General features: G+C 43.0%; 1 protein-coding gene across 3 annotated transcripts in view; it reads left to right on the top strand.

Annotated features, from left to right (window-relative positions):
• Positions 1 to 4,294: 4,294 nt before the first annotated feature.
• The window catches only part of FAM114A1 (family with sequence similarity 114 member A1), a 70,328-nt gene continuing 46,912 nt past the window's right edge, over positions 4,295 to 27,710 (top strand). For 2 of the 3 annotated variants that reach the window (XM_077879511.1, XM_077879507.1), the window contains exons 1-3: positions 4,295 to 4,377; positions 13,483 to 13,838; positions 25,956 to 26,043. In XM_077879511.1, the coding sequence (XP_077735637.1) occupies positions 13,491 to 13,838; positions 25,956 to 26,043 (436 nt within the window). In that variant the 5' untranslated portion in view covers positions 4,295 to 4,377; positions 13,483 to 13,490. Of the gene's footprint in view, positions 4,378 to 5,181; positions 5,443 to 13,482; positions 13,839 to 25,955; positions 26,044 to 27,710 lie in introns of those variants that run through there. The other variant, XM_077879510.1, reaches the window with a different exon arrangement.

Below are 27,710 nucleotides of genomic sequence, written 5' to 3'. Positions count from 1 at the left end.
TTCTCTCAAACCCACTCCAATCAGGTTTCTTTCTCCACCACTCCAGAGAAATCATTCTTGTTAAAGTCACCAATGACCTCCACATTGACAAATCCAAGGGTCAATTCTCAATGTTCATCAGAACTATCAGCAGGATTTAACACAGTTAAAAGTCTTTGAAAAGTTTCCTTACTTGGCTTCTGGAACCCCATACTGCATTCCCACCCCTCCACACACACACCTCCCTCCCAACTTCGTACTATATCACTACATTCCTTCCCAGTCTTCTTCTGGGTCCTCCTTATCTGATTTGGCACAGCTAAAACTCAGTCTTGGACCTCTTCTGCAATTCATGAATTCTCATCATGGTTTGTGGCTTCAAAACAATCAATTTGGGCAGCCCGGGTGGCTCAGCGGTTTAGCTCAGCCTTCAGCCCAGGACCTGATCCTGGAGACCTAGGATCAAGCCCCACATCGGGCTCCCTGCATGGAGCCTGCTTCTCCCTCTGCCTATGTCTCTGCCTCTCTCTCTCTGTCTCATGAATAAATAAATTAAATCTTTAAAAAAAAAAACAATTTGCTGAAGATTCCCCAGTTACTATCTCTAGCCTAGACTTCTCCCCCGAACCCCAGATTCTTATATCCAACTGCCTGCTAAGCATTTGCTAAACATTTCTTGTTGAAAATCAAATGCCTGAATCCTTACTACCTCAGACCCCAAACCTGTCCCTTTTGCATTCTTCCTAATTTCAATAAGTGATATTTCTATTCTTTTTTTAAGATTTATTTATTGATTTTTAGAGAGAGAGAAAAAGAAAGAGAAAGAGAGAGTGAGCACAAGAGGGAGGGGCAGAGGGAGAAGGAGAAAGAATCTCAAGCAGACTCTGCACTTAGCACAGTACCTGACATGGGGCTGGATCGCGTGACCCCGAGATCATAACCTGAGCAGAAACCAAGAGTCCGCGGCTTAACTGACTATGCCACCCAGGTGCCCCATGATACTTCTATTCTTGTAGTCATTCGGGTCAAAATCCTTGGACTAATGTGTGACTTCTTTCTTTTCCTCAAACCTCACATCCAATCCTTGAGCAAATTTCATTGGGTTTTTCTTGGAAATATCTCCAAAAGCAAAATACCTCTCATGCCCTCCACTGCTCCCATGGTGGCCAAACCATAGTCATCTCTTACATGGATAATTGCAATGGCCTCCAAACTGGTCTGTTTGCCTCTGCTCTTTCCTCCACCCACCCACCTTCACCCTATCCCACTCCAACCCAGTGAGAATCAGACACTAGAATCATCACATATGCCTACTCAAAATCTGTAAAGATCCCCTTCTCATTCAAAGTATAAGCCAAAGTCCCTACTGTGGTTTTTGTTTGGGGTCTGGAGTTTTTATTGAAGATTGTGGTCTAGTATATGTGTCCTCTCAGGCATCCAAGAACTGGTCAGAACAAAGACAAGGGTCCAGGTATCCTCTATAAGTCATTTATTCCTTGGAGCCAGGGGGTCTTGGCACTGAGATGTCTAGAGCCAATGATCCGGAATATGGTTTGTCTGGTCATTCTCAACCAGTCCTTTCTTAGATGTTATCTATTGTACTGGAAAAATAAAGAAGTCATTAACTCCTTGTCCCTTAACAGGAGGACATGTATTATTTGTACTATGAGGCATGTGTAAGGTGGGGGTGCAGGTCATAGCATGAATAGAAGTAGGAAAGGGAACAAAAAGTAGATTTTTATGGAGTCCCTTCAGTTTCCTCATCTCAGTTGGACCACACTGAAGGACAGTTTCAAAAATCTAGGAAAGGCGGCCTGGCTATTCCATGTCTAGCCTGGGATACCAGAAAGCATATACAAAGATGGCCATTGCAGCACTATGTGTAATAGTGAAACATGAAATGCACCAAATTTCCATCAACTGGGACATAGATAAATTGTGGATATTCATACAGTGGAATCCTATAAAGACCGAAATTAATGTATTAGATCTACACATATGAACATAAATGATTCTCAAAAATATAATGTTGAGTAAACAAATGTATAGGATGTTACTTATAAAATTTTAAAACAGGGGGATCCCTGGGTGGCACAGCGGTTTGGCGCCTGCCTTTGGCCCGGGGCACGATCCTGGAGACTCGGGATCAAATCCCACATCGGGCTTCCTGCATGGAGCCTGCTTCTCCCTCTGCCTGTGTCTCTGCCTCTCTGTCTCTCTCTGTGTGACTATCATGAATAAATAAATAAATAAAATCTTTAAAAAAAAATAAAATTTTAAAACATTGAAAAATAATTCTTTTTTTTTTTTTTTTTTTTAGAGAGATTTTATTTATTTATTCATGAGAGACAACAGAGAGAAAGTCAGAGACACAGGCAGAGGGAGAAGCAGGCTCCATGCAGGGAGCCCGATGTGGGACTGGATCCCGGGTCTCCAGGATCACCCCTGGGCTGAAGGCGGCGCTAAACCGCTGAGCCACCCAGGCTACTGGAAAAAGAATCCTATATAGTATCTGTGGATAAAGGTATGTGCCGTAAAATATAGAAATAAGGGTGGGAAGAGTTTACAACCACCTCAGGACAATGGTTACCTCCAGGGAAGGTGGAGAATGGAAGGGAAAGGATTTCCAAATATCTTTAATATTATTTTCTTTTAAAAGAAGGTTCTAAAATAAATATGACAAAAAAGTTGTTCAATCTACCTATTGTCATTCTCCACTTTTTTTTCTTAAATAAGTATTTGTCATATTATTCTCTGCTTTTCAATATGTTTTAAGACTCTGGAATTTTTTAAATGAATAAAGAATTTCTAAGTTGCAAAAAATAACAGGTTTTGAACTAAAACCTGGTGGGCTTGGAAGCAGCAGCAGTTGAGTAGCAGGGCATAATCTGCAGTCATCAACAAAACCCTTGTGGCTAGGGTTCCTTGTGTGATATTCTTTTATTGGAAAGGTGTGGTTTGGGTCAAAGGAGAAAAGGAAACCAGCCAGCCCTTACAAGGCAGGTCTGATTGTGCTCTTGCCGTTCAGTGCAGAGGGAGGACAGGTGTGGCAAAAGTACCTGCTGTCCCTAGTAGGCGGGTGCAGAAGTCACAGGCACAGTGTTTGTGTCCATGGTAACACCAAAACACACCTGTCACGCCTTTTGAACAAAATTTGCCAACACTCAGAATTACAGAACTCGGAAAGAATCACTGTTTTTAAAATTGTATTTTCCCTAACTCATATAAAATATATACACATATAGATGTATTTACAGGAAAAGAGTTACACCGTACATACACTTTGGTAAACTTCCCCAGGCCTCGACTTGAAATTTGGCTACGGCCTGCTTTCTTTGCATGTCAACAAGTCGGATGGATAGTTATAATTTTTAATGGCCACAGCATATGAGACTGTTCGAAGCTGCTACTCTTTAAACAATCCTTTGGGGCAGCCCCGGTGCCTCGGCGGAGACCCAGGGTCGAGTCCCACGTCAGGCTCCCTGCATGGGGCCTGCTTCTCCCTCTGCCTGTGTCTCTGCCTCTCTCTCTGTGTCTCTCATGAATAAATAAATAAAATCTTAAAAAAAAAATCCTTTATTGTGGGATGGACTATGTATGCGTCTTCCCGGGCATAAACAACCACAGTAAATATCCTTGTACATACATATTCTTACATTTGACTATTTGAGACAAACTTGCAAATGTGGAATTCCCAGGCCACAGCTAATGTTTTTGAATCTTTTTTTTTAAAGATTTTATTTATTCATTCATGAGAGACACACAGAGAGAGGCAGAGACGCGGGCAGAGGGAGAAGCAGGCTTCCCGCGGGGAGCCTCCTGTGGGACTCGATCCCGGGACCCCGGGCTCCTGACCCGAGCCGCGCAGCCGCTGCCCCGCGGAGCCACCGGGGCGCCCCAGGGCTTTTGCATCCTGACCTACATTTCCGAACTGGCCTTGTAGAGAGTGCTCGTGTTTAGTTGGTTTTGCATCGGATGGCGCTCCCTGAAGCCAGGGAAGGAAGGGAAAGCTGCTGAACGCACAATCGGCGCATGGAAAACTCTTGCTCAAGTCGAAGCGAGCCTTTCCCGGGGACGCTGCGGGGTTTTCCGGGCGCCTTGAGAGGAAGGGAACGGTGGCGGGGAGCCCCGAGGTCCTCCCCAGGTGGGGTGGCGCCGGCCGGCGCGGGAGGCTCCCAGTGGGCCCCCCCGGTGCGGGGCGCGGGGCGCGGGGCGCGGGGCGGGCTCGGGTTCGGGGGCGGGGCGGGGCGGGGCGGGGCGGGGCGGGGCTCCTCCTGGGCCGGCCGCGCGGTCCCCCCCGCCCCCCGGCCCGCCCTCCGGCCGCGTCCCCGCCGGCCCTGCCGACGTGGCGGGGCGGGACCCGCCGGGCGCTCCCGCGCGCACTCGGCCGCCGGAGCGGTAAGAGCCCGGGGCGCCGTCTCCGCATCCCCTTCCCCGGGCGGGCGCGGGGGGGCGCGGGGGGGCGCGGGGGGGCGCGGGGGGCGCGGGGGGGCCCTGCCGGCGCTCCTCGTCCTGGGCCCGCATCCCGCCCGGCGCGTTCCGGGGAAGCCGTCGGCCGGGACCGGGAGGAGCGGGCTCAGGGCTGGAGGTCCGGGGGGCGCGGGCGGCGCGGCCCAGGGCCCTGCGTGGGTGCGGGCGTGTGAGTGTGTGTGTGTGAGTGTGTGTCGCTCCGGGTCCACGCTCATGCACACACCCACACGCCCGCGCTCGGGGTCTGCGCCCTCGGCCGCCGTCAGCCCCCGCGGAGCCTGCCCCGAGCTCTCCAGGTCTCGGGTCCCGGCCCCGAGCGAGGCTGGAGAAGTTTCCCCGGGGTCCCGGGTCCGCCGGCGACACAGGGGGAGCGGGGCCCCGTAAGGCAGAGGCCTCCCTCCCCGGCTGGCCCGCCGTGGGAGAGCCGGGGGGCTCTGGCCGTGACCCCCACCCGCCTGGGTCCTCCCTCCCTCGGCGGCCTCGCGTGCGCCCCAGCCAGCGCCCCGGCCAGCGCCCGAAGAGCCAGCGCGCCCTGGCTGCAAGCCCCCCAGCTCCCAGGCCCCACCCGCTCACCCACTGTCTCCCTTTGGGCCCCGGAATCGGGTGAGTATTTCCCGCCGCCTCCGCTCGGGCGCCTGAGCTGCGCTGCCCTCTCCTAGAGTCCGGAGACCTCTCAGTGTGGGCTCAGGGCAGGATCTGGCCCCATTCACGCCATCCCATCCCATCCCGAACATTAAGGGTACGAACAGGTGGCTTCTGAAATCCGCGTCTCTCGACCTCCACCCCGAGGTCACCGGAGAGACAGTCTCTCTCCTCGGAGGCCCCTCCCAACCTCACCCATATTCACCCCCTGCGCCCTCCTCCCTTTCCTCCCTCAGAACCCGAGCTCAGGGAAGACTGACAGCTCCTGACCCTGTAAGCTTTAAGCGAAGGCATGAAACTTCCAGGGTGGTGTCAGAAGCACAACGGAGCCAGTGCAGAAGGAATTGGAGGGTGAGAGGGAGCCTTCTAGAATACCAAGGATTCAGCCCATATAAGTAGCCGTGTATTTATAGGTCTGACTTATGTCAAATATTCTTTCTCTTGGATCAATATCAGACAATTATATAGTTCAGTTCTGTAAACATCTGAGGATCAGAACCCGAGCTGAGTGCGTGTTGGTCACAGTCCAGGAGGAGGAAATGACACAGATGCAGACTCCTTATAAATGCCATAGAAGTCAGTGCAGAGGATCACACGGACACACACAGGACGTGGAAGGGGAAGCAGTTAATGCGAGAAAAGGGTGGAGGAAATTAAGGACAATGATAGAGTAAAAAGTGATGCTAGATGTGGAAAGAGACAAATGGGAGTTTGCCCGGCAGTTACAGGCAGGGCAGCCCCAGGGGCGGAGAAAGCAGGGAGGCAAAGGCAAGGGGGGCACATTTGCAGGCTGCGGTCATTGAGGGAGTCTGGCCAGGCGACAGTGCTCGGTGTACCAAGAGTTACAAGAGGTGGATGAAGAGATCGGAGCAGAACCGTGTGGGGCCACAGGTGTCATGCAAAGGTGTTTAATCCTGGTGGTTTTAAACAGGGGAGCAAATAGGTCCCATCTGTGTTTCAGAAAAAAACATAGGAGACAGGTGGAGAGGGGAGGAAACAGGCTGGGTGCAGGGGGAGCTTGGGCTGGGGCACATGTTGAGCTTCATAGGAGGGAACCTTAGCTGCTGATTAACCTCTCACCCAGAGTTTTTGTTCCTGGTCCTCACTGACCAGCCCTTTTTAAAATTGGGGGCAGTGATCTTATCCAGGGTATTGCATTACCAAATTCATATTTTGCCGAAAGTGGCCTTTTAAAAAAAATCCATCCACTGCACTACTATGCGGTAAAATTAAAGACATTTAATACCAAGAAAAGCATGAAGGCTAAACTTGCAAGATGAAGGCAGCCCTTTAATAAATTTAGATGGATGAAAAACTTGCTATCTTGTCCTCATTTTTCTCTATCATCATGGACTGGTCCCAGTCCCGCAGTCTTTGGTGTTTGGGAACCAAATATCCAGGTCATTTTGTCCAGTCTTTACAGAGGAGGAAGTGAGGAAGCCCAACAGGAGTGAGTTGTGTGCCCACAAAGAGATGGTGGGACCAGAGAACACTCTTTCTGCCTCAGAGTACCCACCCCCCCTCCACTCCTACCACTGACCTGCCCTCACTGTTCCTCTAGACTGCCTCCTGGTTGGGCCACACAGATGTTCATCCTGATTATCTAGAATTCGTTCCTGATGCAGGGCATTTGCACATACTCTTTTCCCATCAGGCCCAAGTAATCCTATCAAAGCTATTTTCAAGGTTCTCCTTTGCACAAGGTCAGTCTAATTCAGGCACATCTTTCCCTCATTCGGAGTGCTGTTTTGTATCATCGTTTAACCATCTCATGTTTGCTGAAGTAGTTTCGTGGACCTTCATTGACCAGAGCTAAAATGAAAACAGATTATTCATTTTCTGAAGGATAGTAGCCGTGTCTTCCGTTTTAAACTTATTTTTGGAGCCTATGATGTTGCTGCTCCAATACCTAGCATAGTTCTGGGAGCGTTTTAGGTGATGAATGAATTTACTCATGAAAAACTAACTTATTCCCAGCCCACAAAGGCTCCTTTATATGCTACTCTTCCTCTCCTTGAGTTTTTCTAAAGAAGCCTCCTTGTTTCTGTGGGTTGAGTTTCACTAGCATCAAAGCCACAAGACATGGCTGCAGTGATCAACGTTCCAAACCATAAATCAGGAGAGATTTATAAGTCTGACTGCTTCTGGGGCACCCAGGCCGAGATGGGGACTGTCCTAGGGAACAGCATGTGTCACAGCTGTAGTCCTGGTGGACTCCGACAGTCACTGGCCCCAAGCAGCTGTGTCTTTAGGATGCGATACTTTCTGATGGCCTCAGAGAAAAGGGCACAGTCTAAAACTAACTCCGTCTTTCCTGTCATAACACCCAGAGGAGATAAAGATCTACGAGAACAAAGGAAAAAGATTTCTGGTTTTGGTTTTGGTTTAGAGAAAATATAGACCTGTAGCAGGTAGAAGGAAATAGAGATTAAAGATATATATAAGAAATTAAAGTAGGGCTGAAAACTATAGTGACCATTTTTATTATCCAAACTGATGTGAAAATGTCTTGAAACATAGAAGTCATCCGTAAATACTTTTAACGGTGTGGGTTCAACACCTTACAGCTGATGTGGGGTATTTCTGAAGGGGTGGCTTCCTACTGCCGGTTGAACATGCAGAGCAGTTGCAGGGAAGGAGGTTTTTGTCACAGCCATTTCTCTGCAATTGAGGTGAACGGACCTAAGGCAGGTTGGCCCTCAGCTTGTTTTTACAAGCTTGATGAAACCTGTGTTCTCCGTCCTCTCTGGCCTTTGGTGAGGACTGCTCTAGAGGCAGGGCTCAGCTAACCCAATCAGGCTTTGGGGTTCTCCTGCAATTCAAGCGCAACTAGAAAATATCTCAAAGAGGGCTAAGCTGCTGAACTCAATAATATCCAATAATATCTTCTGCCCCGGTGATAGAAGGGCAGACTGACCTGTACATTATTGCTTGCCAGTCCACATATCTTCAACATTTTCCGTTTCACCAGTGGAATTTCTAATTAGCACATCTTGGGGGTACTGACTCAAAAGGGTGATTGGGAAACCTTCTCTAGAGGTGGACAACTATAGATTTTGAATGCCAACTGAAGTCCTCCAGAGAGTATATTCCTGAATAGGGCACTTGGGATGTTAACCAACCACCCCAGGCTGTAAATTACAACTAACCGGCATGTATGTCCCACGATATATGCTGAAGGATTTTAGAGTACATGATGAATAGCCTGGCGACATATTTAGGGCAAAGCATAATCGACAAAGTGTCCAAAATGTTTTTTATTTGCCCATGAATGTTTATTATAGCCAGGTTTAGTCCCATGTCCCTACTTACAGAAAAGTGAAATAGTTTGGCACTGATTAAGTGCCTAAATCAGATTAATAATACGATTTTCAAATTACCTTACACAAAAATATCAGACAATACCAGGAACCAGCTATTGATGAATAAAAACTGGGAACAAAAGTGATGTCAAAGCATCATTTATTCACAAACCCATTCTCCTTATGCCCCTAGGACTCATAGGATAAATTAAAACAATATTTAGGTCATGGCAACCAGGCAATCTTCTAGACCATGGGTCAGCAAACATTTTTGTCAAGGGCCAGATAGTAAACATTTTAGGCTTTGCGACTTCGTGAGCCATATGGTCTTTTCTAATACCCAACTCAGGTGCTGCAGTGCTAGAAAAGCCATAGACAGTACATCAACAAATGAATGTGTTTGTGTCCCAACAAAATCTTATTTACCGAAGCAGGCAGAGGGCAAGATCTGGCCAGAAGGCTGCAATTTGCCAACCCCCTGTCCTAACCTGGTTCTGACTCAGAGATTTTCTTTATATGCCAGCTAAAAGGAAGTATGCATTTTTTGCCTTTCCCACTCATAGACTTGTTTACAGGAGTGTTATTACTAAATTCAAGGATTTTTATTTAAAAGGAGACGTTAGACGTTGAAGGAACCAAGGAAAGACAATATGGATCATTTGGAACCATTTGCTGTAAAGTAGCTCTTGAGTAGTAAATAGGGTAAAGGCATTTTCTGCTAGTTTTCATTTCAAATTACATTAAAAATTTTTTTAACTCCAATATAATTAGCATACAGGGTTATATTAGTTTTAGGTGTACAATATAGTGATTCAACAGTTCTATACATCCACTGGTGATTATCACAAGTGTATTCCTTAATCCCTATCACCTGTCTCCCCCAACCCGTACCCTCCTCCCCTCTGGTAACCATCAGTTTGTTCTCTATAGTCAAGAGCCTGTTTCTTGGTGTGTCTCGCTCTCTTGCTCTTGCTCTCTGTTTTTTTTTTTTTAATTTGCTTGTTGGTTATATTTCTTAAATTCTACATATGAATGAAATCATGTGATATTTGTCTTTATCTCGCTGACTTATTTAGCATTATACTCTAGTTCCACGCATCATTGCAGATGACAAGATTTCATTCTTTTTTGCTGGCTGAATAATATATATATACTTATATATTTTTATATATATACTTAAATATATATATATATTTCACATCTTCTTTTTCCGTTGATCTGATGGACATGGGCTGCTTCCTCAGTTTGGCTATTGTAAATAACACTGCTATAAACAGAGGTGTGCCTACAATCCAGTAATTGTACTACTGAGTATTTACCCAAGAAATACAAAAACAGTAATCCAAATTACATTTTAATTTTAAGTCTCCAAATATATTAATATAACAACACATATTTGTTGAGCTCCCCAATATGTTCAAGAAACCAGGTTAAGTGCCACATAAAACATGAAAACTAGACAAGGAAGATCCTTGTCTTCATAGTATTTCCAACATACTGTACAAGGAAAACACTGAAGCAGCTCTCACCAAGGTGAGACAGACACAAAGCACTCGGCACTTCAGAGGAAGAAAAAATATATCCAGTTGGGAAGAACAAACAGTGGAGGCAGTGGTTATTTTAACTGGGTTTTAAATGTGTGAAAGACAACATTTTGAACCAACAGCCATGTGAGGATCTTCTGTGAATGTCAGACATTGCACACATGCTTACATGGTCTCATTCTAGGTTTTGGGAGGGACCTGTGGAGTAAGGCTAGTGGCATCGATGTGCAGAGGTGCTTGAATGCCAACTAAAGCTGGTGGCCTCATCTCCATAGTAAATGGGAAAACCCTGGGGATGTATGAACAGGATGGGGAGGTATGGGGAAGTGAAAGGGAGAGCAACAGGGAAGGGCTGAATCCAATGTTGAAATCATCAGTGTGATCCATAATGAGAGCCTGAGCTGGAGTGGTGGCAGTGAGAAGAGGTAAAAAAAAAAAAAAAAAAAAAGACATGAATTCTGAATAAAGAGCTTCTAGGATTTGGCCACTGGTTGAATGTGAGAGCAGAGGCTGGTGGCATTGCAGATACAGTTCTGATATGGTTCAATTTCAAAGTTAGATGTGGGTACAAATCTCAAATCTAACAACTTGCTGAAAGTGTGACTTCTGAGCTTCAGTTGTCTCACCTGTAAAATGGAGCTCATAATATCTAATAGGAGATAATACATTTAAGGAGCCTGCACTTGACAGGCACTCCATAAATGATAGCTATTGATGTTATATATTCTTGAGAGGGTGAAGGTTTAGTTAATGACAGCCCTGAGGTGTTAAGCCTGGGTTATTGAGGGGAAATCTAGGCACCATTAAAGGAAACTCAAAAGTCAAGAAGAAGAACTAGTATTAACAATAAAACAACAGACTCCATTTTGGATGGGAACAGATGACCAACTGGCCATTGGAACTACTTATACAGAAGTAGAATTTTTTCTAATAACAGCATTATTAACATGAAGCACTAGGTTATATGTGTTACAGATACTCTTAATATATTGAGATATAATTCACGTGCCTCAAAATTTACTCTTTGTGTGCAGTTCAGTGGTCTTCAAAATATTTGCACAGTTGTGCACCCATTATCACTATCTAACTTTAGAACGTTTTCATCATACACCAAAGAAAGGAGTCTGTACCCATTAGTCGTCCCTCCTTATTCCCTTCAGCTCCTGGAAACGACTAATTCACCTTCCATCTCAATGGAATGAGATAGATATTCAAAACTCACAACATGAGAGTGGTGTATGAAACCCTGAGAAAGGGATGTGATTCACCAAGGGAGAGAATGTTGCATGAGCAGAGACATGAGGGGACCAGAGAGTTTCATGTGCATGTGATTCTAAGCCTGGATTCCATGTAGCCAATATGTTAAGTGGCTACTTACCTACCATGGCTCTAATGGCAACTTGATGTTTGACCAACTAGTAAACACAGCTCAACAAAAATACCAGCTGATTTCACTGAGACTTGGCTTCTGTTATAGTGAGAACACTGTTTTCATGTTAGCCTAAGAAAATTATCACCTCAAACAAGCCTTCTAGATCAGTGCTATCCAGTAAGGTAGCCAGTAGCTACACATGCCTATGTAAAATGTAAACTTAAATCAAATGATTACATAACAATGATTACATAAAATTACATAAAATTTAAAATGTAGTTTCTGGGGCACCTGGGTGGCTCAGTCGAATAATCATCTGACCCTCAGGTCTTGATCTCAGGGTCATGAATTTAAGCCCCACATTGGGTACCACGCTGAGTGTGGAACCTACTTGTAAAAAGTGGGGTGGAGGGAGGCTGAGTTGCTCAGTCAATTAAGCATCCGACTCTTGATTTTGCCTCAGGTCGTGATCTCAGAGTCATGGTATCAAGCCCCACATCAGGCTCCATGCTCTGCAGGCAGTCTATTTGAGATTCCCTCTCTGTCCCTCTCCCCTCACCCCTGCTTTCTCTCTCTCTCAAATAAATCTTTTTTCAAAAAATGTAGTTGCTGGGGATCCCTGGGAGGTTCAGCGGTTTGGTGCCTGCCTTCGGCCCAGGGTGTGATCCTGGAGTCCTGGGATCGAGTTCCACATCGGGCTCCCTGCATGGAGCCTGCTTCTCCCTCTGCCTGTGTCTCTGCCTCTCTCCCTCTCTCTCTCTCTCTCTCTGTCTCTCACGAATAAATTAATAAAATCTTTAACAAAAAATGTAGTTGCTTGTTGCACCAGCCACACTGCACATGCTCAAGGGGCACGTGTGGCTATTAACTACAACATTGGACAGTATGGACATAGAACATTTTCATGATCACAGAAACTTCTATTGAATCATTCTGTCTTACATAATACAATAACTTGCAAGCTTTGTAAAGAGCTTTCAGCTTTACAGGTAATTTCATAATGGTGACATTCCTCATCTGACTTAATACTGCTTCTTTCCCTTCCAACTCCTCCTGTGTTTCCCTGTGTAAACTGTGGTCCAACAGGCCTTCACCAGCTGGTGTCCAACAAAGCACATTTATGTGTATATGTGTCTCTTTCTCCATGTGAATCTCTGATAGCGATGTGAAGCTAAATGTCAAGTAGTTTTTGATAAGCTCTCAGGTATTTTCTATGCTTATTCTCATTATTGCTATGATTATAACTAATAAAGTGATGTTAAATAACTTCACAGATATAGCTAATACTCTTACTCTTAGTTTCCACACACATATCCCTGAGTACCAAGTAAGAGATCAATGAGAGTTTAGAGATAGCACTGTAGGGTTGTATTAGTTTCCTATGGCTGCTATAACAAATTACAACAAACTTAGTGGCTTCTAACTACACAAAGTTACTCTCTTATAGTTATGGAGGTCAGAAGTCCAAAACCAGTTTCACTGAGCTAAAGTCAAGGTGTTGGTAGGTCTGGTTCCTTCTGGCATCTCTGAGGGGAGAATGGTTTCCTTGACTTTTGTAGCTTCTAGTGGCCACCCATATTCCCTTACTCATGGCCCCTCCTTCATCTTCATCACCCCAAGCTCTACTCTTGTCTTCTTATCCCCTTCCCCTCTTTGTAATCAATTCTCCTGGGCACCGGGGTCGCTCAGTGTTTGAACATCTGCCTTTGGTTTAGGTCATGATTCTGGGGTCCTAGGATTGAGTTCCGCATCAGGCTCCCCCAAGGGAGCCTGCTTCTCCTTCTGCCTATGTCTCTGCCTCTGTCTGTGTCTCTCTTGAGTAAATAAATGAAAGTCTTTTTTAAAACCCAACAAATCTTCTGCCTTTCTGTCAAATCACCTACAGTTTCATTTAAGACCCACCCAGATAATCCAGGATAATCTCCCCATCCCAAGAGCCTTGATTCAACCATATATGCAAAATCCTTTTTGCTGTAAAAGGTAACATTCACAGATTCCTAGGATTCAGGAAATCCCTTTGGGGGCCGTATTTCAGCCTACCCCAAGGTTACATAAAGTTTCTTACTGGTAGAAGAAAGTTTTCCCCTACCATATTTAAGTACTTGGGGCTTTGGATTTAAGTTTAACAACTCAGATTAAAGCAGAAAGTGTTTGTTTGTAATCATGTTGACAGATATTAAAATGTCTGACGATGCTGGTGACCCTTCAGCCACTGGAGACAAAGCAGAAATTGCCAAGATGCCCAAGAATGAGTTTGTGCCCGAAGACACAGAAGCACACTGTGATTCAGCTATGATTTCAGATGAGCCGACAACAGCTGATGGCAGAGAAGATGGGCATGAAAATGCCACTGTTCAGGGTGCAGAGACTACTGACACTGGGCAGCATGAGCAGCCCCAACACACCAGTGCCATGGAGCCCCCCCTCAATGGAGAAGTGACTGAGGATGCACTTGTTGAATGCATTGACTCTGTCAGCTTTGAGGCAGAACTTGGATCTGAAATACCCCTGAAAGACCAGAGTAATCCGGTAGGTGTGGTTCATTCGATTCAGTTTAACTACATTCTTATGGATAGCCCCCATGGGCACAGTTTGGGGTATTTTCTATGCTTACAGGGACTGGGGGCAGCAGGGGGTGGGGATTCAGATACTGTGACATCACCTCTGTCATCAAAAGGGTGCTGTGTGGTGAGAAAAGGCGTACATGAGAATAACTGGTTATTATAATATTTGCATTTTGATAGTTCTAATAATAGTAACAGCCACCACTGACTGACTGGCTACGTCCTGTATGCCAGGCACCCCACTAGCCACTTTATATGTGATGTAATTCCCTCCATACAACAGTTCTTTGCGGTTCTAAGCTGGATATTATTAATCTTAATTTATAGACAAGGCAATCCGGCTCAGAGATAGTAAGCAACCTAGTAAGATATTACACCACTGGTAACAAATGGAAGATATTGAAATATTGAATATAACGAGTCCAGGTTATTAATGAACCTGATTCTACCCTAAACAAGTCAGTGTTTCTTTAGTATCACTTACGTTTTAACACATATTTACAAATCCACTGTGGGGATCTCAAACCTTCAGATCACTATTTTATCATCACACACCACCTTCCAGAGAACCAGAGGCAGAGCAGGTTCATTGCCCTTTCCCTTTGATACCTGTACCTATCTTTCTGGGGGATAAGATAGGCCAGTGTCTCCCAGTTGGTACCTGGTACAACATCAGTATGACCATTGAGCTGGGTTTTCTTGGGATCTTCACCTTCAGTCATGTGGGGGCTGGTGGAGATGGAGAGGCGCTCAGCATGAAAGAAGGAAGCAGGCCACTCCCTTCTAATCCTGCCTTCCAGAGTGATGGCACCAGATGGAGAATCAGGGTTTCCCCTCAGTCAGGCCCCAGCCCTGACTCATCTGAAGTGTACCACCACAGGTTACCTACTTGAAGGGACTCTACTGCATGTAATGAAGGGAGGAAACTTATCAGGGAACCAGGGGGCCTAGCTTTCCCCCTCATACCCAATAGTAACACTATTAATTCGGGCAAGGCACCTAATTTCTCCGAGCCTTAATTTTTCCCTTTATAAAATGAAGAGTTTGCACTAGGTAGTCGTCTGACTAATGTTTTGTGGTTCTTTCATTTGAAATTAGGCTCTTTGTGCCTCAGTTTCCTCAAGGGGTTTGACTTTTAGAACTGTTCTGAGAGGAGATGGACTGCCTCAGGGAGGAGGGTGTTCCTCATGACCAGAGATGTTTAAACAAAAGCAAACAGTGGTTTTGCAGCGATGTCAGGGAGCGGCTCTGAGGACCAGCTGAGAGTTGGAATGAGATATGGTAAACATACAGGCAAAATGTCATGTGTGAGTTCCAAGGGTTCACGGACTCTTCAAAGCCATCTATGCACCCCCTAAGGGATTAAGCACTTTTAGACCGGAGGTTCTCAACTCGAGCTGAACATTTCAACCACTGGGAAAGCTTTAGAAAATGCTGATACTGTATTAGTCAGTTCTGTAGAGAAACAGAGCCAATAGGTTATATATTTAAAAATCCTATCGCTATTCATACCCAGATACATGACACTGGAACCTGTTTGCCCTGCACACTATCTTTCTATTGTGAGAATCATTGATTCTCAATTCTTATTATAAGTGCTACTGTTAATAAATATCTTTGTACATTAAGAAAACCATAGTTTGACTACAGCATTGTGACCTAAAGAAACTACACAAGCTCCACTAATTCAAAATATATATGCTCCTGATAGATAGGTTATACATTCCAATTCCAGATTTCTAGTAATGAAAATGAGATTTCTAATAAAGATAGCACTACAGAAAGTTAGTATGCTCCTACATATCTGCCTTCTTAATTTTTTGAGCAAACTGAATGAATCCTGCCTTTAAAGCTCTTTATAAATCTCCTTAAACAATCATTATATGGTTTCACTCATATGGGGAATATAAAAAATAGTGAAAGGGATTACACAGGAAAGCAGAGAAAATGAGTGGAAAAAATTAGAGAGGGTGACAAAACATGAGAGACTCCTAACTCTGGGAAATGATCAAGGGGTAGTGGAAGGGGAAGGGGGACAGGGTGATAGAGTGACGGGCACTGAGGGGGCACTTGATGGGATGAGCACTGGGTGTTACACTATATATTGGCAAATCGAACTCCAATAAAAAAATATACAGATAAAAAAAAATAAATAAACTTCCTTAACGCAGGTTGCCTGGTTGGCTCAGTGATTGAGCATCCGCCTTTGGCTCAGGTCCTGATCTCACGATCCTGGGATCAAGTCCTGCATCGGGGTCCCCTTGGGGAGCCTGCTTCTCCTTCTACCTATGTCTCTGCCTCTCTTTCTGTCTCTCATGAATAAATAAATAAATAAATCTTTAAACACACACACACACACACACACACACACACCTTAATGCTACAGGGTTAGAGCCAATTAGTAGACAGATACTTCCCTCTTCTCCCTGCATAACACTGAGAGTTTTCAAGGACTTGAAAAGGAGTATTTCTTCATAATGAAGTATCACAAAACTATCTGGATTGAAGTACAAATATTGGCCACAGGGTTGGGACTGTGGCTCTTGGTGTATGTGTGTGGCATTGCACCAGGAGCTCAGATGAAACCAAGATGTGGGAGGAGTGCCCATCTGTATGTTTGTTCTAAGAAGATAGAAAACCGATACGGCTGGTGGAAGGGCCTTGCAGGAGGAGGATATCTCTTCCACCCAGGTCATATTTAAACCCTTCTAAGTAGATGCAAATTTTGTCCTTTTTTTTTTTTTTTTTTTAAGGATTACCCAGAGAAGGGGGTTCTACTTTCTCTCTTGGTAACTTATCCTTTTAAGTTAATGCAAGAAATCAATTGTCTTCAAGCATTGTTCATTTGTTCTGTGTTATTGCCTTGCTGGATACTTATGAAAAATCCTTTTGCAATGATGAAAACAACTATTTTTCTCTTGGTCCAGAAGAGAATTAATTCTACAGAAAACCTTGAATCAAAAGTTCATTGACACATTGTCTGTTTGGAACTTGAACATAGGTTCCCTAAGGAGTGGCAGGTCCAATAGGAAAACAGCCAAGCTGAAAAGCCTACTTGATCCCAGGTCTGTCTGAGCCTAAAAGTACCTCATTATCCTTTTAAACAAGCTTCTGTGGGGAAAATGCCTGTTTTGTAAATAACAACAAACTGGCCAAGTAGCCTTTGAGAAAGTATAAACCAGTATCTTCGAGGACACACTACATTTTGTGATAATGTGCTTAGATGTATATATATATATTTTTTTTTTCTTTAAGTGACTTGAATCTGCATGGTGACTTTGGGTCTGGGTCCCCTCAAAATCCACTTTATTAGCTACGCTTTGCCTGAGTCAGCCCAGTGGCTGTAACCTGGCAGGTATAGGGGTGTGACTAGGAGAGGCCTGGAGAAGAGAAAGAGGCCAGTGGTTCTGGCAGCTGCTCAGCTGGCACCTCTGCTTTGAAGGATCATACCACTCACAGTTTATGCTCTCAAGAAGCTACCTCTGTCTTTGGTGCTCCTTTTTTTTCTCATCCATTATGATGTACAGACTAGAGGCCATTGAGTTGAGACTTCGTGCAGGATCTACTCTACAACATCCATGAGAGATGACCCCCAAACTCATTTGAACATTGGAGGTTAGATTAGACTCTCAAGGGCCTCTACATGCCCCATGACACCATGTGTCGTGCCCAGGAATCTAAGCAATGGAACTATCTTCAGGATGCCTACAGTCTAGTTGGAGAAGGGAGTGTTGTATAAAAGTAATGATAGCATATCCTATAGTACTAGACAGGGCAGACACAAGGGAAGCCTTAGATAGGGCAATTAGATCAATCTTCAGGAGTCGGGGACATCTTCAGCCTCAATTTAGAGATGTTTGTCTTAAGTGCTAGGCAGGAGTGACATTTATTTCCAGAGATTTCTTGGGACTTTATTATATACAGAATTTCAGCCCCTACAAGATCCAATCTAAATCAAATTTCTCTTAAGTTCTTAATACCAAGAAATGTTACCCAGAGTGGGGAAAAAAGTCATCTCTACTGTTCAACACCAATATACAAGGCCAATTATGAAAGTAGAGAATTTCAATGTTTTCACTAAAGGTACTCACAAAGGAAAACATAGACTACCACTGGTTAGTTCTCTCCCTAGAAAAAGAAAATCAGAATGGATAAGAGCCATGAAATTGCTGTTAAGGGAGACGAAAAAGAGCGAATGTAGACCAGGATACACGATGGCAGATTTTTGCCTCTTAAATGAATAAGTAGCGTTTGCTCCTCTTCTTTTGGAGTATTTCCCCCTTCAAGCCTACTCTACATGATGGCACTCGGTGTTTGGCTTTGGTGGATACTGGTGCAATTTGGCCATATAGGGCAGTACTTCCTAAATCTGGTGGTGTATTGGACTAACCCAGGGAGATTGTTAAAAATTCAGATTCCTAAGCTCTACATTGAGATTCTTTTTCAAAAAGATCACAATGGGAGCTAAGACTCTGTATTTTTTTTTTTTTATTTTAAAAATTTTTATTTATTTATTTATTTATGATAGTCACAGAGAGAGAGAGAGAGGCAGAGACACAGGCAGAGGGAGAAGCAGGCTCCATGCAGGGAGCCCGACGTGGGACTCGATCCCAGGTCTCCAGGATCATGCCCCGGGCCAAAGGCAGGCGCCAAACCGCTGCGCCACCCAGGGATCCCTAAGACTCTGTATTTTTAATAAGTTCCCATAAGTAATACTCTTGCAGTCAATCTATGGGCTGGTGTTTGGGAACTACTAATACTAGGACACAGAGATAATCAGGGCATCAGATGAGACTAAGAAGATGGTGAATTCAGTATTGAACATGCCATGGGTCCAAGTGAAGGCATTTTGTGGGCACTTAGTTATAATAGCCTAAAGCCCAGGAGGGAGATTTGGAGGTTGTTAATACTTGGGTGTTATTTAAGAAATGGGAGTGGTTGAGATTACCTCCAGTGTTATATGTTTATTAAAGAAGCACAGAGGCCAAGGCGTGGGCCCTGGAAGGTTCCTGTCTCCAGGCCAATTTGGCTCTTAGATTCTTTTTGATAAGTTGTGGCAGCCAGAAGCTGAGATGGGGAGGGTTACCTCTTCTCTGCACTATCTTATCGTCACGTTCTACAAGGGAAATCAAACCACAAATCACACTGTACCATGCTGATATTTTAAAATTGAACATTAATTAACCAGAAAATTAAAAACAGTTCATGATTACTGTTTTTCATGGAGGCTTGAGAATGTCCCAGTGATTTGTCCTTTTAGGTGCTTTGACCACTACCCAGAATGAGTTTCACTCGAGACAAATGCCTAGGATTCTAGAGGCAGGGTTTTCTTCCTTTTGAGCTGGCAGCAAAACACTGGAATTCCCCAGAGTTCAGAGCTGGATAGAACCCCGTTTAGCACAGGGCAAAAACATTCTTATGCCCTGATCATAAAAAAATCAAGGGCAGCCTGGGTGGCTCAGCAGTTTAGTGCCGCCTTCAGTCCAGGGCCTGATCCTGGAGACCCAGGATCGAGTCCCGCATCGGGTTCCCTGCATGGAGCCTGCTTCTCCCTCTGCCTATGTCTCTGCCTCTTTCTCTTTCTGTGTGTCTCTCGTAAATAAATAAATATTTTTTTAAATAAAAAGATCGAAAGAGGCTCTAAAATAAATTTAGCCATCAGTAACTCTTGAATATGTTTAATTTCACCAGATAGACCCCCTTTCAGATATTCAGAATGCTTGTTAATAGTTCACCATGTCTCCCAGTTAAAACCCACTTCTGCAATTTAGTATGCTAATTAGCAAAGCATCCAGTGTTAATTAAGTGACAGATAATAGAAATGCTCATTATAGATGCCTCTGGAATATGGCTTTCCTGATTAGGATATCAGCTGACCACCCTGAACTATGCATATTTTATTGGAATGCTGGAAGCACTTGGATTATAGCTTAATTAAGCACTCCCCATAATATCACAATATGCATTTAGAAACTTCTAAAGTAAACTGAAATCATAAAGATAAAAGTTGGGCCAAAAAAGTAAGAGTCAGAAGACAGAGCCATGAAAATAGAGTAGTTTAAGAATATGAAGTGGGGGCAGTTATGCTGGCCAGTTCATAAATCAGTGAATAAAGTCAAGAAGATCTTTAAAATCTACTCAGTTGAATTTTTTTTTAAACACAGGTAAGGGGCACTTAGGTGACTCAGTGGTTGAGCATCTGCCTGTGACTCAGGTTATGATCCTGGGGTCCTGGGTTCAAGTCCTGCATCGGGCTCCCCTCAAGGAACCTGCTTCTCCTTCTGCCTGTGTCTCTGCCTCTCTCTGTGTGTGTCTCTCATGAATTTAAAAAAAAAATATATATATATATAGAAGTGGTTAAGCTTCAGATGCTAGTGAAAGGTCATGAAATAAAATTACTAAAGGAAGCTGCTGTGACGTTGATGAGAATGGTTTTATGCAGTACTGATGGCCATGGGAGAGTACTGTGGCAGGTGGGAGAATGGAGGGGGGCAGGTATGGACAGTGGGCACTTTTTGTAAGAGGTGAAGAAGCAGGATGTAGAGCAGAAACCAGACTGGTTTTAAAGAAATATTTTGTCATTGTGATTTTCATTTGTTGATTTTTAAGGTGGAGGAATCGTGTGCATGATTAAATTGGGAAGTAGCAGATAGAGAAAGGTTGAAAAGCCAGGAGAGTAGGGAAGACCAACCTATTCAGGCCCAGGAGGGTTCTGGTGGAGGTGATAATTTTAACTAAGAGGAAGATATCACTTCCATAATGCTTTAGAAGGGAAGGAGATAATTGTGAGTGGTGGTGCAATTATGTTAAATTTGTGTTTAGATGGGTTTTTGGTATAGGCTAGTGTGTGTTTTGGACATAAAAGGAATTACTCGTAAGGTGCCTGGGTGACTCAGTTGGTTGAGCATCTGACTCTTGATTTCAGTTCAGGTTGTGATCTTGGGGTCCTGGGATCAAGCCCCACATGAGGCTTCATACTTAGTGGGAGTCTGCTCTAGATTCTCTCTCTCTCCTTTTGCCCCTCCCTCCATCTCTCTCTCCTTCTCGCTCTCTCTAAAATAAATAAATCTTTTATAAAAAAATTTAGATACAGGGGCACCCGGGTGGCTCAGATGGTTAAGCATCTACCTTCATCTCAGGTTGTAATCTCCTGGTCCTGAGATGGAGCCCTACAGTGGGCTCCTGGCTCAGTGGGGAGCCTACTTCTCCCTTCTCTGTCTGCCTCTCCCCCTGCTTATTCTCTCTCTCTCTCTCTCTCTCACTCTGTATCTGTCTCAAATAAATAAATAGATAAATCTTTAAAAATATTAAAAATAAAAAGGACTACTCAGACTTTTAATTCGGTTTAAATAATTACTGTTCAATGTATTAAGGTTATAAATTCAAAAATGCAATTTCCTAGACTTTATATCCATTTCACAAATCTTACTCTATTTGAGTCTAGCAAAATTGAACAGGCACTTTCAAGAGGTTTTTGATGGATGGTCGGTCCTTTTTACCAACATAAATATGTTCAAATATTTTAAAACTGTGTCTATATAAATGCAATATATTCTGTTTTCTTTTTTAAGCACCTCATTTGTCTACTCAAAACCTTGCTGAGTGTATAGGAAGTATTATAAACCTATTAAATTAAATTATAGAGTGAAACTGAGGACCTGTTGGATGTTATAATACAATGTATAAACATCGGATGATTTCAACTTAAAATCAGAAATCTAATCATTCAATTATTCACTTAGTTTTTTTTTAAAGTTTCACTCTCTTAGTGCAGAAAAGACAAAATATGCATTAAAATATTAATAGCATGATTTTGACGCTTTAAATCTTTGTACATTTAATTTTAAATATTCCCAGAATGGAATAATGCATACTTCACCAAGGAGAAAATTACTGGGAAATAACTGAAGCTATTTTCAAGCAAGTATTTTGACAGAACTGCAGGCAGCCAGAGCAATTTCCATCTTCTTGAACATCACACTGAGCCCCTTTTTAGAGCAGCTCTGTCATGAGTAACAAAACTTAAAAATGAGTTTGATCTCACAGATATGAGCAATGGACAGTACCTGTTTCTTGATCTACTCAAGAAAATAAGACAACCAGGTGGATCTTTGCTCTTTTACAACAGGTACTTATGTTTCCATTTGAATGTTAAAGACCTTTAAATTCTATGGAATGCTAACATTTGTACATTTCTTTTCTATCTAATGATACATGTAAAGACGATAGGCTAAAATAAATGTATTTTCCATCTAATGTTAAAGACCTTTAAATGGGATGCCAGATACGTACATATATTTTCTATTTAAAGAAATTTGAACTTTAAGGAATCCTGCATTCTTCATATTCTTGGGACCACACAACAATTGCAGATGTTTTTGATCTTCAATTGAGTTCTGGCTACCCTTCTTCATCAACCCAAGTCTGATTCACTCTTGTGAAATGAGTTCATCCTTCTGAGAGTTTATGAGGGGGGATGGGAAGTTAAGAGAGTTCCCATCCAGTGGCCCCTGTTTTCTCTGCAAATTAGTATGTGAAGCTGTCTGTTAAAGGCGGTGGGGGTTACATGGGATGAGGATGAGAAAAAAAGTTTTAAAATAATCATACTTGATCATGAAAGATCTGAATAGATCATGCTGCCTACTTTATAGACTCATAAGTGTGTGACATTAAAGCCATTTAAAGTGGAGATAAGGGGATCCTGGGTGGCTCAGTCAGTTAAGTGTCTGCTCACAGCTCAGGTCATGATCCTGGAGTCCTAGGTTTGAGCCCCACATCTCTCCCTCTGCCTACTGCTCCCCCTACTTGTACACTTTCTCTCTCCCTCTAAAAAATAAATAAAACCTTTTAAAAAAATAAAGTGGAGACTACTCAAGATGAGAATTCATGTTGAACAGTTTAGATGGTTTTTATATTAAATGTACACATTTAGTCATTTGAGTATTTGCCATTGATAGCAAATATTCTTTGCAGCTGATCACGAGGTCACAGCTCAATGTCAAAGGAGTTTCATTAATAAAGCAATTGAAGTAGTCATTTATACTGCAGAGAAGTTCTAGACTCATTTAACATTTATTTTCATTTGCTAGTCAATTACCAGCTGTCAGAGCATATTAAGTATTATAAATTTGAGTCAGAAGCTGTCACCCCTAAGTGTATTAACTTTCCCTAGTCACATAGGTAGTGATTTGTCCTGTGAAAGAATGATATTAATCACCAACTTACATCTGTCTTCATGATGGTATAAAATTGCCACTGGCTTCCATTGCAGAAGTGAAGTAAATCAACGTAGACACCAAAAATGAAAGCAGACAGTCATGAATCATGAGTATTTCCATTCATGTTAACAAGCTCCTCATTGTTTCCAGATAGAAATAAATGTCAGCCAACTTTCAAAGCTTTTTGCTTCTTAGTGTTAAAAAAATAGTTTTATTATTAATATTAATAATTATTATTAGTACTAGTTAACATTGGTGAAGTATTTATTATGTGCCAGACACTATGCTCAAAGCTTTATATGAATTATTTTTTTTAATATTCACAATAATTGTGTGAAGTTATTGGTTCTTATATTTATGGTTCTTATACTACCATTTGTCTCATTTTGTAATGAGTAAATGATGGCTTGAAAGACTTAAATAACTTACCCCAAATGACAGAGCCTGGAGTCAAGCCCAGGTGATTTAATTCCATAACCTTTTCTCTTGACAGTATTCTACACTGATGGTTGGTGTTTGATATTTAATAGGTGAATCAGTTAAGAATTTGGGCACAAATAACTAGAATCCAACATAGACTAGCTTACCAAATAGCAACTTATTTTTTCTCACTTAACAGAAAGAATGAAGACAGTCAACTACTCAAACATTGCTTTAGTAGCTCAACAGTAGCAGGACCAGTGACTCTATGCTTCCTTGGCCTTTCCCTCATGGCCACAAAAATGGCTGCTTCAGTTTCAAGCATCATATTCACATTCAGGGCAGAAAAAAAGGATGGTGGGAAGAGTTGGTACTGGCCATAAGTGTATAGTTTATCATGAAAGCAAAAGCCTTCTCATTTATTTCTCATAGGCCCAAACTCTTTGACATGACCACCCTCATCTGCAAAGGCAGAAGGCAGCAGGGAGTAGTGGGGTCTGACTGATAGACAACCTTGGGTCAAAAGTTATAGAAGCTACAAACTCTGTAGGAATATTTCACTGAACTTCTTTCTGTTTTTGGAGGAAAGAGCTGTGATTTTCCAGTACCTAATGTATTACTCCTAATGTAATCTTGCCTCATTTTCTTTCTTTTTTTTATTTTTATAAATTTATTTTTTATTGGTGTTCAATTTGCCAACATATAGAATAACACCCAGTGCTCATCCCATCAAGTGCCCACCTCAGTGCCTGTCACCCAGTCACCCCCAAACCCCGCCCACCTCCCCTTCCACCACCCCTAGTTAGCTTCCCAGAGTTAGGAGTCTTTCATGTTCTGTCTCCCTTTCTGATATTTCCCACTCATTTTTTCTCCTCTCCCCTTTACTCCCTTTCACTATTTTTTATATTCCCCAAATGAATGAGACCATATAATGTTTGTCCTTCTCTGATTGACTTATTTCACTCAGCATAATACCCTCCAGTTCCATCCATGTCGAAGCAAATGGTGGGTATTTGTCATTTCTAATGGCTGAGTAATATTCCATTGTGTACATAGACCACATCTTCTTTATCCTTTCATCTTTTGATGGACACCAAGGCTCCTTCCACAGTTTGGCTATTGTGGACATTGCTGCTATAAACATCGGGTTGCCTCATTTTCTAGACTATATTCCTAGATAATAAGGGAAAGCTATAGTTCCACTAACTGAGTCAGGGCTCAGCAGTTGCAAGTAACAGAAACTATTATATACTTAAGAAAATGGATGAATTTCAATCATTTATTCAACAAATAAATGTACTAAGCACTCATTATGTGCCATGTCCTTGTCTAGGCTCTGGAGATACATCAGGGAACAAAATATTTAAAAAAGAAACAGACTCTGCAGCAATCTTATGGAACCCAAAGATAGGAAGGCAGTAGGGCCTTAAGAAGGACAGGAAGCAGGGGCTGAGAAGCTGTCAGGGATTTAGCAGCTTCTCTGAGCGTACACCTTTCATTCTACTCACTCTGATTTCTCTTCATCCTTAGTTGGCATGTTGGATTGAATATGGTCACCCTACATTGCCTGAGTTTTCATCTTCTAGTCAGGCAACCAGCTTAAGCTGAACTGGTCTCTCAATCTCCATCCAAATACTTAGGCAGAAGAATTTGAATCCACGGAGCCCAGGGACAGTGAGAGAGACAGTTACAGGGGTCATTGTGAGTGGAGTGGACACCTTGAACGGTGTCTGCCTCAGGGCACCTGGGTGGCTCAGTCGGTTGAGCATCTGACTCTTGATTTCGGCTCAGGTCATGATCTCAGGGTCATGAGATGAAGCCCAGTGTCAGGCTCCACACTCAGCGTGGAGTCTGTTTAAAACTATCCCTCTGCTCCCTCCCCAACCCCTCTCAAAGAAGTAAATAAACCTTAAAAAAAAATGTCTACCTCAAAAGTGTACCTGTTTTGCTCTCCCCATCCCCCAGCTCATTGGTGCTTTTCTAGACACTTCTTTACCTGACATCCCAGAGCTCCCTCCTATCACCTCAGAGATCTGAAAGTTACCTCTACCTGGAAGAGAATATTTGTTTAGTTGTGTCAGAGTTGCCAGAGTTTTGAACTTCTTCAAATCACTTTGTGCCCTAATGTATTAAATGGTTTCCCCCTGGAGCCTGGTCCCTCTCTTCCAGACAAGGGGACAAATGGGTCTTTTTAACATCAAACTCCCTTCCTCTCACTTCAAGCTGAGCCAGTTGAAGCCAACACCACTACTAAACAATTTTGTTCCAAAGTACACATTGAAATGTGGGTTGGTGTATTCTTTTATGGCCCTTATAAACTTTAAGCCAGGGAGATATGGTTACTGGTAACTTCTTTAAAAACCTTTTTGTTTCGAACCAATGAGTGTTTTTTCATTCCTGCATGTACTGAATTGCTAACCTTCTGCTAATCTGTTTTCCTACAGACTGTGGATTCACCTTCACCTGGAGGGGGATGGGCAGGCTGGGGCTCCTGGGGCAAATCTCTGCTCTCATCAGCATCTGCTACAGTCGGTAAGAATTATATGTTGCATTTGAGTGGATGAAGTTCAAAAGCCTAATAATAGCATTTGACATTTTGATCATACCATGTACTGATAGAGCTTACCATTAGCCTGTGAGATAAGAAGAGCAATCATTTTTAGTGCTTGCCATTCCAAGTGCTTCACATATATTGATACATTTGTTCCTCAAAATATCCCTAGAAAGAGGTATTTTTGTTTTGTCCATTTTAGAGGTAAAGAAGGTGAATCACAGAGAGGGTAAGACTTTGTCCAAAGTCAGAAGTAGCTGGGCTGGGCAGCCCCGGTAGCTTAGCGGTTTAGCGCCGCCTTCAGCTTGGGGCCAGATCCTGGAGACCAGGGATCCAATCCCACGTCAGGCTCCCTGCATGGAGCCTGCTTCTCCCTCTCCTGTGTCTCTGCCTCTCTCCCTCTCTCTCTGTCTCATGAATAAATAAAATATTAAAAAAAAAAGAAGTAGCTGGGCTGAGATTTGAACCAAGTAATATAGATTTAACCACTATATTATATTGCATCTTAAAATATAAGATTTGGGCTCTTCTATCCTTAAAGTTTTGTATTTATCCTCCCCCCTGAATGTTTAAAAATATACAACTAACCTACTCCTTGAAAGGATTTGAGGTATTTCAATAACATACGCAGGTATGAAGGATATAGCATATATATCCCAAGGCTGATAGAGTTACTATAATTGAGCATTGACCTTGACTCTGAGCTTCTTGGCTGCCAGTAGATTATCAATTTTTCATGGAATGATAGCCCAAAAGTTAGTTTATCTAGATAAATTGCTTTTCCTGGTGTTAAATTTTTGGAGTCATTTCTTGTATTGTCTCTGTATATACAAAGAGAAAATATATTGGACAATGTCTTCATCGGTATGGGTTTGTCAAAATATTCATCGTGTGACGATTTCTCATGTGCATTCTTTTTAAGAACTGAAGGTGTAACATCAACATGTCTAAGCTAATTTAGCAAAGGCATTTCATCTTGAAGGTGGAGAGCAAGGAGCAGGACAGGGGAAGCCCCGGGTAACATAGCTGTCAGGTCATCTGAGTCAGGTGTTCTCACGGTGTAGCCCATGGCTGTTAGTCCTAAAAGCGGAAGGGATAGGAAGCCAAAGGTCCTTTGCCCCACTCCAATGGACTGTGGTTCCAGTTTAAGGGCCAGATGTCTAATCTGATAGAACTTAGACTGCCTACAAGAATAGGTAGACTACATTCCTCTACCTCATGACTGGAATATCAGGGAACTCTGGCAAGAAGGAGATGGTGGTCAGATAAATGTTGGTCTTTGAGGAGACCCTGGAGAGCAGATTCTTTCTGTTGCTTATTGAAGGGGCCAGGTGTGCTGTGGATACTACATACGCAGATGGAAAAACCAGCCAAGTTAAAGTAGAGGGGCCTGTTTTGTTTTCTGATCAGGATAGAGTCTCTTCAGGAGACTGAAGACAGGTGCCTGGAGGCATCTTGCTTCCTAAGGAAAACATTTGAGCTTTTAATGGCTCTCACATGGATCTTGCCCCAGGACGGCATATAAAAGTGACATGCTTTCTGACCCCAAAGCTAAAACTGCGGGGTTCCAAAAGTTTTTGACACTTGATAAGCCATAGAACAGTAAATAATATGGTTACCAAATTATACAGCTCTCCTCATGGTTTAG

The sequence above is a fragment of the Canis aureus genome, chromosome 2 (assembly GCF_053574225.1).
Source record: "Canis aureus isolate CA01 chromosome 2, VMU_Caureus_v.1.0, whole genome shotgun sequence".
Lineage (NCBI taxonomy): Eukaryota > Metazoa > Chordata > Mammalia > Carnivora > Canidae > Canis > Canis aureus.
This window is presented reverse-complemented; position numbering and strand designations above follow the sequence as displayed.